This window comes from Ochlerotatus camptorhynchus, unplaced genomic scaffold (assembly GCF_037179485.1).
Source record: "Ochlerotatus camptorhynchus isolate MF236.1 unplaced genomic scaffold, CSIRO-AGI_Acam_v1.1 ptg000284l, whole genome shotgun sequence".
NCBI lineage: Eukaryota > Metazoa > Arthropoda > Insecta > Diptera > Culicidae > Ochlerotatus > Ochlerotatus camptorhynchus.
The window spans coordinates 9,959,479-9,972,770 of NW_027040773.1; the positions used below are offsets into that span (position 1 = coordinate 9,959,479).

Sequence of the window (13,292 nt, forward strand, 5' to 3'; positions counted from 1 at the left end):
AGTTCTTGAGTATGGCTCTTGTTGTTTCCTCTCAGCAAGAATAAGCCACCTAATTAAATTGGAACGCATTCAATATCGTTGTTAACGTATTGCCCTTGGCTGTATGAATTCAACACACAATATGAGCCTAGAGGTTCTAGCGGGAGTAAAACCCCTGCAGGACCATTTCTGGAAGCTCTCATTAAGAATATTGATTAAATGTAGTGTCAGTAACAATCTTGTGATTGAAAACTTCGAAGAAATGCTCGAATTAAGCATCCAGTTTAGATTCGTGCGAGTCTATCTTAGTTATATGTCATCTTAGTTATAGTCTTCCGTGCTCCTCATTGACTATGATCTATCAATGAAACAGGCTATTCAAGGAGTTCCAGATCAAATTCGACCTATCTAAATTCCCCGTATTTTTGCTGAAAAGTACAAACAAGTCAATTGCAATAGAAGATTTTTCACTGATGGATCACGTATTGATGGATCCACTGGCTTCGGCGTCTTCAATGAATACTCAACCGCCTTTCGGAAACTTCAGGAACCTTGTTCCGTTTATGTTGCTGTGCTAGCAGCAACCAACTTCGTATTGGGGATGATTTCCGACATGCCTATAGACCATTACTTCATCTTCTCGGATAGTCTCAGTTCGATTGAAGCTATTCGGTCGATGAAACAAGGTAGGCATTCATCTTATTTCCTTTCAAAGGTAAGGGAGCAGATGAGTTTGCTGGCCGAAAGATCATATATGATTACCTTTGTATTGTTCCCCTCACATTGCTCAATTCCAGGCAATGAGAAGGCAGACTCTCTCGCAAAGGTGGGCGAGATTTATGGTAGAAAAATTTAACATTAGTACGTCATAGTTCTTTTAAGTTGGCAAAACGATTGGACAAGTAATTCTTTTGGGCGGTGGTTACATTCCAGTATTCCAAATGGTTCTTCGAGAGCGTGGTTCAAAGGTCTGGATGTAAGTCGGGGATTCATTCGAGTGATGTCAAGACTTATGTCCAACCACTACTCGCTAGACGCACATCTCTACAGAATAAACCTCGTTGACAGCAATATATGTAGGTGCATAACCGGTTATGATGACATCGATCACGCAGTTTGGTATTGTCCGGGTAATGACGCCTCCAGAGCACGACTATTGGATACCCTAGTGGCCCGAGGTAGACAACCCTTCCGTGAAGTAAGTGATGTATTGGGAACCCATAATCTTCCCTACATGCAGGCGATCTACAAATTCCTTTGTTTGTCTGATGTTAGAGTTTGATGTGACCTTCCAAACAATTTCCAGCCATTGTGTCCCAGTCTTATTATCCTTCTGTTTCTGTGCTACTTAACCCTGCCCAGCCAGAATTTGGTCAACCGTCCGAGAGTTCTGAAGGAGGCTTCAGAAACCAGTTTCCTACCTAGCTCCTTCCAATAGAAACTGTTACCCATTAAACTCGAGCCTGCCACGAGTATTTGGTACCCAATACTAACCTAGAACTACTGCTGTTTAAAATGTAAATTCAAGCATTGCTGATTTTTGGCTCCGCAATGTTTTACACACGACTGAGCCTAGTAAATAAACGAAATAGTTAAAAAACGGGAAATGTAAGAAAAGGGTTCTGACCGCCTTTTTTGAGAATGGTCCCACTGTGCGGTGAAGTAACTCTAACACTCTTCATCTTAACTGATAGCGTCCGTAGATGACGATAGCAGCCATAAATTATTAATATATAAACTATACCTTTGTCGAAATGATTCAACAATGCAATCTGCATCCCCAAACCTAACCGTTTCCTGTGTTCTGTTCTGTATGTTGTCTTATTGGTATTTATTGAAAAATCGGTCCGCAGATAACATCAAACAAGACGTGCTACATGGCCGATACGGATATATCTGCGTTTACCGTGTTGGGTGGTGGCGGCGGTGAAGAAAAATGCTTGATTGCAAAATGTTTGTCGTTCACTGGCAAAGCTCGATGTCCATGATGGTCCATGTGCCAGTGAGGATGAATTATAGGATATATGGGAGCAGCACCAGTTTGGTGGATAACTTGAAACTTCAAGCTGCTGCTGTTGCTGCTGTGCGCCTGCTGATCCTGACTGGTGCTTTGCTGCTGCCGGCAGATGATGGTGAATGTGATAAATTTAAAATGTTTGTTTTTTCTCTTCTCTTGTCTTTATCCTTGTGTGCTCACTTACCGCTGCACTTGGGTGCAGCGGTGTGGTGATAAATGCATCAAGTCTGCTTATGAAGACCGTACGGCTCAGGTGGGAGATGCATATTGTTATGTTGCATACGATCCTTTTCACTAGGGGATTTTTGCTTTATGATGATGCTTTAAATTTGCTTTATGTGACTTAAAGTTTTGCACTAGGTATAATATGCTTGCCAGGGTGTCTGTTTGGTATACAGGTATACCTCGATTTAACGTAACTGTTACTTTTGAGTTGATCGTAGATTTCTCGCAAACAACAATTCAACCACACAAATTAACATTACGATTAGATAGGGGATTGTCTCACCTGTCCGATAGTATTGTTACTTTGCGTGATTGAATTGTTGCTTGTGAGAAATCGACGCTCGAAATGAAAAGTGACAACGTCGGTTTTTCGAGGTATACCTGTAGTCATTAATATAGTGCAACGTTTACGTAGAAAAAATGTTTACAGGAACAGTTCATCGAATTCGAATGAAAAAAGACATAATGTGTCCAACCTTAAACAGAATAACTTATTACAAAGTTTATTTCATTTAAAAGAATTCATCTTTATAGAGCTGAAAAGTGATTCATTCCATACAAGATTTTATACGTATTTCGACTATAATGTGCAGTTTACATCAGTGTAATTCCCAGGGACGATTGCACATCTATCATGGATACAAAATGCTAAGTGAAATTAAATGGAAAGTAGTAATTGCCATCAACCCAATGCGTAACTTAAAAAAACAATTTCTAATAAATTACACTAGTTTACAAAACAACATAAAAAGTGTGAACTTTAGTGGTTGACCAACTTTTCTAATGCAAAATCCTACGCTGAATTCAATGCCGTGGTCAGAAAAAATTAAAGTAGAGCCATTTTTGAGATATACAAAAATTTTGATTTTTTGAATTTTGGACAAAAGTACGATTACTAAAATGTCAATATCTTTGGAACTAGTGCACCAATTTTAAATCTTTTTTTTATGAAAGTGAAGCTAAATAAATTTGCTATCGTTCACTAGAATATTATGTCTTAATTAAAAATTTAATTTTGAAGTCATTTAAAAATTTACAGCATTTTTTTTATTTTTCCTGCGAATTTTCCATAAAAATCTTGTGTTAATCAACATTTTTAATGGGATAAAAAGATTCAAAAAATCATTCCATAATTTATTCTTAAAGTCCATTAAAAACTGGAGAAAATGAGCCTTTAATGGATGAAATCGGTTGGAAATTGTCGAAGTGGTTAGCATTCATACCTCTCACGCCAAAGTCACGAGTTCAAATCTCACCCCCGGATAAGTCACGAATGACCCAAGAGCGTTAAAGTAACTATAATTAAAAAAAAAAAAAAAAAAAAAAAAAAAAAAAATGTTCCAAGATTGGCCGTTGTCCCGCTCCTAGGTTCATGCACCACTTCCAGTAAGCCTTTCTGTGGACGTGTACGCATACGGTGCATTTCACTAACACTATCAGCTGTCACGCAAAATTAAATGGGATATTTTCAACAATATAATTTACGCTAGTGTTTGTGAGACCGCTCGGCGAGAACCTAACGCAACCAACTCAATTTGACAGCTTTCTTTCTTTAACATTGCTTAACGATGTATACGACAAAACGTGAATTCAAGTGTAAAAATGATCCTCAAAAGTTTTGTTACGCATGTGGCAACTATATATTTACAAAATCGGTCAATTTCACTGCTTCGTTGCAAACTGCATACAGGCTTTATTTTAAAATTGATCCTGGAGACTTGGATGTCAAGCGCAAGGTAAATTGATTTTTTGAATAACTTTAATAGAAACAATTTATGTACAGCATGGTAGTGCTTTGTTCTTTCCTGATCGATATTATCTTACTTCATCTATTTTTGATAAGTGTTAATGTCTTACTTACTAACTCACTTATTTGTTATCTGTCAGTCGCTATTTGTCCTTTGACATGCCCACCATATGGCGTCGACCGTTTTGTCATGCAACGGATTGTTATTTCTGCTTGACAAAAGTTAAGCAACAAGGACGTCACAAAACAGTTGAGTATCCACAAGTGGCTTCTATGACAAAACCTGTTCCACATTCAAGTTCGGTCCCGTATCCTGTTTATCCAAAGCGGAAACGAGCGCCCTCTGTTGAATCGACCGTTACAAAAAGTGAGGAGGAATTCAAGGAGGAATGCGAGGAAGACTTCGAGGTGGAATTGGAAAGAAACCCAAAACTGTTTACACAATCCGAATTTAATGATTTGGTGCGAGATCTCGACTTATCGAAGGAGAAATCCGAATTGCTGGCATCACGCTTGAAAGAACACAACATGCTGAGCAAGGAGGTCAAAATTTCTTGTCACAGGAATCGTCACAAGAAATTTGACAAATATTATTCTACAAAGGACAAGGCATGTTTTTGCCATGACGTAAACGGCTTGTTTGAAGAGTTTGGTGAGCCATATGATCCAGCTGAATGGCGTTTATTTATCGATAGCAGCAAGTTGAGCTTGAAAACCGTTTTACTGCATCAAGGGAATGAGAAACCTTCTATTCCATTAGCTCATGCCGTTAATATGAAGGAAACGTATGAATCAATAGCTCTATTGCTCAATTTGATAAATTACAATCAACACAATTGGAAAATTTGTTCCGATCTTAAAGTGGTTGCCATGTTGACTGGATTGCAACAGGGATACACAAAATATATGTGTTTTTTGTGTAAATGGGACAGTCGAGCTCGTAAGGAACACTACGTCCGAAAAGATTGGCCAAAACGGGATAATTTCACAATTGGTAAAGACAACGTTAAAAATGATCCTCTTGTGGTAAAAGAACGCATAATACTTCCACCACTACATATAAAACTAGGGCTATTCAAAAATTTCGTCAAAGCGTTGCAAAAAGAAGGGCCGGCATTCCAGTACTTGAAATCAGTATTTCCAAATTTATCTGACGCAAAGATAAAGGAAGGTGTATTTGTTGGCCCACAGATCAAAAAACTGCTCAATGATTCCGCATTCAATACAGTTTTGACACCAGATGAGGAAGAAGCGTGGAAATCGTTCCAGCGTGTTGTCACAACCTTTTTAGGAAATTTCAGAAGCCCAGATTATGAGGAAGCCGTCGATGAATTGCTCAAAAATTATGAGAAAATAGGTAGAAATCAAAAATATTGTGTTTGTTACATATAATTAATTTCAAATCATTTTATTTCACTGAACACAGGTGTGAATATGTCTTTGAAGATACATTTCCTACATTCTCACATGGATTTTTTCCCGGAAAATCTTGGTGACGAGAGTGATGAGCACGGCGAACGTTTTCACCAACAAATGAAGATGATGGAACGTCGTTACCAAGGGTTTTGGGATGAAGCAATGATGGGTGACTATTGTTGGTTTCTGATTCGAGAAACAAGTTCAAAACATCGAAGACAAAGTCATTCGATTCTCAATCATTTTTAATAAAACCTAAATAAATTTCTTTTGTATCAACTCGGTTTTAAATCCTGATATGCCTTAATTAAATTGATATGTAGAGAAAAGAATCTTCCATGAAAACTTTACATGCGATTTGGATGCTTACAACGACACCTAGAAAAGGAACTCTAAAGCTGTTGTATTTCAGCAACATTTTTAAGTGTTTTACAAAAATGCTCATAACTTCGACAATTTCTAACCGATTTCATCCATTAAAGGCTCATTTTCTCCGGTTTTGAATAGATTTTAAGAATAAATTATGGAATGATTTTTTGAATCTTTTTATCCCATTAAAAATGTTGATTAAAACAAGATTTTTATGGAAAATTCGAAGGAAAAATAAAAAAAAATGCTGTAAATTTTTAAATGACTTCAAAATAAATTTTTAATTAAGACATAATATTCAATTAAAATTGGTGCACTAGTTCCAAAGATATTGACATTTTAGTAATCGTACTTTTGTCCAAAATTCAAAAAATCAAAATTTTTGTATACCTCAAAAATGGCTCTACTTTAATTTTTTCTGACCACGGCATTGAATTCAGCGTAAGAGTTTGTATTGGAAATGATCATCACCTTACCGAGTTCAAAAATGCTGTAAACTAGTGTTATCATTCTGTGTGTACTGATCTGCGCGTGCAAAATTACTTTACCTTTTCTTCGCTGCTTTGACTTATCTGAAGCCGATCTTGTTTGAATTCATTCTTAAAAAGGGCATTATTGAAGTGACCTCTAATTTCAGCATCATTCCGATTAGGACATCAATGAGTAAACAATCTCGTATGGTAAAGTGAATATACAGTAATTTCCTCCATTAAGTCATTGACATAAAAAACAATTTTCTTCACCTGCCCCGGCGTAGTGGCTATCACCTAAACCTCTCACGCCACAGTCACGAGTTCAAAGCTCATCCCCGGTGTCAAGCAGTGAATGGCCCAAGAGTGATAAACTGACTATAAACATAATTTATAAAACCTTTCTTTACGATAACATGACGTCAGCTATTGAAATCAGCGATGTTCACTTCGATAATGTGATTTTTCACTTTTAACTTTGCCTGCAGAAGGGACCACTGATTCATTGTTAATACTCACCCAACCGTCACGTCGAAAATGTTACTACCGACCGAACTCGACACCGCCATGTCGCCAAAGCCCTTTCGGGCCACAATCACAGATGTGATCAGATCGGGAATTGAGGTACCAGCTGCTAAAAACGTCAGTCCCATCACCTGTAAATGACCAGAAATAATTAGCATATATGAGGACCACGTGCATCCAGGCCTGTCGGAGATGCTATGCTGAAAAACGGTTCAATTGTTGACAAATGCTTACCTCCGGTGGTATTTTCGCCGTATCACCAGCAACATTAGCCCACCACACCATAAGATACGAGTATGCGGCTATCCACAAAATCGAACCTATAAACGTTACCGGGTAATACTTCTTACCCCTTGGTGTTCTAGTGTCAGGAAGTGTTAAGTACAGTGGAAAGATAATTGGAGCAACTAATAGGTAGGTTATTCGTTTCCTATTTGTCTTTGGCCAAGACATGCTTAATGCCTCTGGTGGTTCTTCTTCTAATTCGTTACCCTGAAAGTAATGTAGCGGTTAGAAAATGTAAATATAATGCCGAATTTTATTCGATGTACGCCTATTTTAGCATCCATTGTACGGGATTATGTAAATGTATGTAAAGTTTACTATTGTTTAATGAGACCCCACAGTGCTTCGTTTATCATTTTTTTTTTTCCTTTGGTTTGTTTTTTTCCGTCGATCTTGTTTTCCGTGCTGAGCACCAATGCTACCGACGTGCCAGGAAGGCAGCTCCCACACCTGGACCCTACCCATCGACCCATCAACTCATGAACCGGGGACCAACGGCTTTACTTCCCATCCGAAGGAAGGCGTGATCAGAGATGTTATGCCTCAGAATATCCCGGCGGCGCCGACTGGGATTGAACCCAGGCCTGCTGGGGTGAGAGGTAATCACGCTTACCATTACATCACCGGCGCCGTTATCTTCGTTTATCATGTTCTGTTTAAAATGGAAGATAAAACACACATCGAGTTGAGATCAGTCGTACACTTGCATCTTAATATTCTTGAGAAATGAACGTAAATAGTTGTTCTTTAAAAAATAATATACAGATAACAGAGAACTGAACTTTGTTTTTATTAAGTACTAAATTTATTACCGACGTGAAAAATTGTGTTTCTTTGTTTCGGAACAAACGGTCTCCAATGAAATAAAATATTGTGGATCGTATTTATTTCGCTTACAGTTACTTTCAGCGTTCACATGGTGATGAACTAGCCTACGGCTAAAATCTCCAAAAAAATTTAAAAAAAAGTCGGCGTCAACGTCCGCAATGCAAATTCACCAGACGTTAACGTTACCGACGGTTATCGATTAACAGCCCTGCTTATTACTCATTTAAATTCCAATAAAGATGCCAATACTCTAGCCAATTCTGGGGGTGCCCAGAACATGTAGTCAATGTTTATTAATTTATTTGATAAGGCTCAAATGAATAAATTTTACAGAGCCGAAGATTCTTGGTCACTTTACAATACATCTTAAAACTATAGTCAAAAGGTACAACACAATAAACACTTTATCTTCCGCTATCCTAAGAGCCTTCTCCATCACAACTGGAGCCGCTTCCAGTGGTTTTGGCAGCTACGCCATCGGGGGGCAGAGCGCTTCCATTGCAGCAATGGACGCAAAACGTGGTCAGCACTCACACACTCATCACGAAACGGTTGCTTTCCAAAGTCGACGACACGTCGACCGAAAGAACTGCTGATGAAGAACAATGAGGAGGACCACAAAATGGTTGCTGCCGAGAAAACAGACGATCGCGTTGCAGACATCGAGAGTGGCCTGCTTTTGTCGACAGCCGAGTGAACACTCTTGTAGTCAATGTTGACCCAAGCCAGGTTTAGGCTAAAGAGCCTAAATTTATAAAGAGGCGACATGTCAAAATTGGAACAATCGGTTGTCCGTCAAAGTCATAGGAAAAGTCATTCCAATCGAGCAGAAGACCTGTCAAATGGATAAGATATCGTTTCTTTATAAATTCAGGCTCTTTAGTTTAGGCAACTTTTTTGGGGGGCACTGGTGTGCATAGGGTGGGGCAAGGTGGGGACAATTGCGCCCCCTTTTATAAATAAGGTATTTATTTCCACATTTATAAAATTATGACATAAAATAACTTTATTTCTTGATAACTTGATTTGAAGGTAAAATAACTTCATTTCATAATATAAGGGCACAGAAAACCTTTTATTACGTCAATTCCTTCGAGATGGTGCCTGAAAATTTCACCAAAAAGGTGTATGAAGGGTCAAACTTCAATAAAATGTGTTGGTCAGAAAATTGCACCGCAGTGGTGCATACAAAAAAATCTGGTGTATTTTTTTGGAGCATGGAGGATTAAAAGAAGAGGGTAAATTTAAGGTTGAAAAAATTCACCTCCTTGGTGGTAAATCGAAGAAAAAGCTTTTTATTAAATATTTCTTTGTGTAAAAATATCATCAAGGGTGTGCATGGAGGGACTAATCTAAATGAATAAGTCTGGAGGAAAAATTTAATAACGCAAAAAATTTGGAGGTGCACATTTAGCTAAAAATTTCTGGTGGAAAGCTCGCAACACTGTGGTGAATGTAGAAGCAAGGGTTATTCATTTTTCTAGTGCATAATTTGCATCGTTCTGATGAATGCAAGCTTCATTGAAAATTTATGGTCCATGAAGAGGCAAAGCCTGGAAATTGCACCACAAAGGTGCATGGTGAAACAAACTTCACTGACAATTTTTGGTGCACCGTTCTGGTGAATGGTGAATGCATCGCTCTATTAATGAAATAAACAGAAAATTTCTGGTGGAAAACTTGCACCGTTCTGGTAAATGAAGGCACAAGATTTATTTAAAATTAAGCTATATTGAAAATTTCTGGTGGAAAATCTGCACCGCTCTGGTAAACGGATGGGCAAGCTTTTCGGAAAATTTTTGCCCTTAAATTTGCATCCTGCATTCATTTGTTTGCAATAGTGAAACAAATTTTAAGAATAGTTTCTGGTAGAAAATTTGCACCATTCTGATGATTGGAGGGAAGCTGCTTAACTGAAAATTTATGATGACAAATCTGAAAATAGAGGCAAGCTTCATTTGGTGGAAAAAATGCAACATTCTGATGATAGGAGAAACCAGCTATATAGAAAAAGCCTGGTGGAAAATGGAAAAAGGAAATCTGCACCAATCAGAAGATTGGAGAAGCAATTTTTATTGATTTTATTTATTTGAATTAACGGTAAAAAAATTGCATCGTTCTAGACAATTGAAATTTTCTGATGTAAAATAACCTGGGGGCAAGTATGTATTGAAAGTTTCTGGTGTAAGATTTGCAACAATCTGATTTGAAAATTCCTAATGTAAAAATTGCACTGTTCTGGTGAATGGACGGACAACTTAAACTTGACTTCCGAGAAGAACCTCAAGGGTATTGAATTCTGAGGGCAGTTCCAAAAGAAAAGATTTCTGGGGATGATTCCATGAAAATTCTGCGAATAATTTCTAGTGAATCCTGCAGATAGTTCCAAAATAATTTCAAAAGAATACCGAGAGAATTCAATTTTTTCATGAAATTCCAAAGGGATATTGAGGAAAGTTTCAAGGGAATTCCGAGGATAATTTCAAGCTCATTCTGGGAAGAATTTCTGCAGAATACAGAGGAAATTCTTCTGAAACTTTTAAGGAATTTCAGTTCCAAGGTGTTCTGAGAAAAAAAGTTCTAAAATATACCGAGAAGAACGTCAAGGATATTAAATTCTTAGGACACTTCCAAAATATTTCTGGGGAGTATTCAAAGAAAACTCTGCGGATAATTTTTAGTGCATCCTGCAGATAGTTTCAAGATAATTCCGAAAAGAATACCGATAAAATTAAATTTTGAGTGAAATTCCAAAGGGATATTGAGGAAAATTTCAAGACAGTACCGATCATTTCTAGCTCCTTCCGGGAATAATTTCTGGATAATACTTAGGAGATTCTTCTAAAACCCTAAGGGAATTTTAGTTCCAAGGTGTTCTGATCAATAGTCAAGAAGAGTTCTAAAAATAATTCCAGAGGACTTCGGAGAAGAATTTAAAAAGAGCTCATAGAGTTCTAAAAATTTCGAAAAGAACCTCAAGGAATTCTGAGGATGGACTTTTTCGCAACAGTACATAGTTTGAAGACAGCTTTTGGATTCCCTAATTAAAAAGTGGGTGCCATTGAACCTTGGTCTATTGTTGTCTTACTAAGAATTTGTCTAAAAATCTTCTCTGAAAATTTCAAGTCATTTGTTCTCGTGGTTAAAAAAGTTATAGCTGTTTATGTGCGTTGCAATAAATTCGGGATTGTCCTTTATATCATCTTTAAAACATGTTGAATGTTCGGCATCATTTCGACTGGCGGTACTTTGGAACAGGGTTGACATGCTGAATCCTTCGCACTGTACTCGCTTGTCAAAATAGTTTTGTGCGCTGTACCAATCGTTTCATATTTTAAACCTTTTTAATGATCCTATTAGCCTTGGCATTTAGGTCAAAATTTGAAAAAAATAGGACTACAATTTTCGCTGAAAATCGCAACGGTTATAGTAAAGTGTAACTACAACAGGATATAAGGGCTTACAAAACCTTGAAATAGTGAAACATAAACTGTAACGATGCCTTCCAAATATGCAAAAACGTACTGCACAAAATTTCAGAAAGGTAACTGAATAAAAGATGCTACCAGTACCTTGAAGAATATATTTTCTTTGGTTTATATTTTCAACCTGTAAAGAAGAGCATGACGCAATACATTATTACAACGATTCCTACAGGGTTCAGAAATTGGAAGTGAGCGACCGAGTTGCTGGGCAAACACAATCGCAGTGATACCCACCCATGTTGGTAGTATGGAGCATGGAAGAATTTCAAAACCAGGAAGGGTATCGACGAAGAACTGGACCACCAAAAAACAGCTATGATTGCTGCTGGTGAGACAAAGCGGCTACAAAATCGCTATATAATGGAACGTTTCATCGATATTGTGCGCATACTTTGCAAAGGTGGCCTAACTACGATCCTGTGCTAGAAAGGTGCCAAAAATTGCCAGTACACAAGTAACCGTATTCAAAATGACTTGATTATGTCGTTGCACAAAGTAATGTTGCGGAACATGTAATGTTGCGGAAATCGATTAACGTACCCCATTCTAGTTGAAATTCTAGTACTACTCAATGTTTGTTTTGATTCACTATGAAAGTTTGACATAAAATGAGGGGTTAGTGGATTTTCCCTAAGAGAAGAGGTGGCAATACGGGGGCGAAAATGAACCACTTTTCTGTCAAACGTGATTGGCCGATTTCATATGCGTAAGATAGATATAGGGATAGAGATAGAAATAAAAGAGGAAGAAGCCAATTGTCACCTCTTCCTCTTAGGATTTTCATATGATTCGAGGGATGAATCGTGCCCCATTCTAGTAAAAATTCTAGTACTACACTAAGTTTGTTTTGATTTGCTATGAAAGTCTGACGGATAAAATGAAGGGTTCGTGGATTTGTCTATGTTTCTAGGGGTTCATCGATTAGCTTGGGACCGAAGAGAGTACCGTGCCGATTCAAATTTCGGACACTTAAACTTGAATTTCGGACACTTTTAAAAGTTGATTATCTCGGTCGAATATGATCCACATGTCTTGTAAATTTTAAATTTTTTTGACTAGTGCCCTCCACGATCATCTAACATTATTACTTTGTTTCTAACTGGATGTAATATTTAATTAAAAATGAAAATGTCCGAAATTTGAATCGTCCGAAATTTGAATCGGAACGGTACCAGAGCTGAGCCAACAAGTTGAGCACGTTTCATTGGAATTTTCTAGTCTTAGAGTTACCTCTATGATATAACATTGATAAACTCTTGCAGTAATTCATTAGGAATTTCTCCCAGCTTATCATTTAACCGCATAAACGTGTAATGCGAGAAGGGGTTGTCCTCCTCAACACATATACACAACAGTAATCATTCTGCTATAGCGAAATTCCTTTACGACAAACCCATTATGAAGCATTCATAAAACTTTACAGAGTGCTATTAAAATCGACATCACCGCTCCCCCGGCGATACTTCACGATCCAACGGGAGGTGCTTGGTGAAGAGCGAATACGCGACCGAAGATGGAAAATGAAGAACTTGGCAGAGAAGCTTTCAAGAGCTGTGCCCTTGAAACAGACCTTTTGTTTGCATATGGCCTTTCGTTCTGTTCCGTTCCCTGTGCTAGAGATTTTCAAATGGATTTGAGGAGGAGGAGGAGAAGGTGTCGGACGTTCTTATTCCAAGGCGATTGAAGTAAGTATGCATATGGGTGGTTTCACATTTAAAACCTGCAGAGCCAAAAACAAAATCTTAATCTTTCGTAGTCGAATTACCTTCCAATAAATGTACTACAAATACAGCTTTAATTATTTTATACCTTTGTTTCGTTTCGGAAAACTTACCCAAGTTTTCCGGTTCGCCGCACAGTGGAGTAAATTAAAATAAAAACCTGATCATAAGTCCAAAATACAAATCGAGCTTATTTTGTTTTGCACAGTTTTTTTTTTTAGAATG

At 37.7% G+C, this 13,292-nt stretch overlaps 1 protein-coding gene across 4 annotated transcripts in view; it reads right to left on the bottom strand.

The window, feature by feature from the left end:
• Nckx30C overlaps positions 1–13,292 on the bottom strand; it is a 218,522-nt gene that overhangs the window by 6,470 nt on the left and 198,760 nt on the right. For all 4 annotated transcript variants that reach the window (XM_065228199.1, XM_065228198.1, XM_065228197.1 and 1 more), the window contains 2 exons: positions 6,983–7,240; positions 6,743–6,879 (listed from right to left, as the gene is read on the bottom strand). In XM_065228199.1, coding sequence (XP_065084271.1) covers positions 6,743–6,879; positions 6,983–7,240 — 395 coding nt within the window. The remainder of the gene's footprint in view (positions 1–6,742; positions 6,880–6,982; positions 7,241–13,292) is intronic.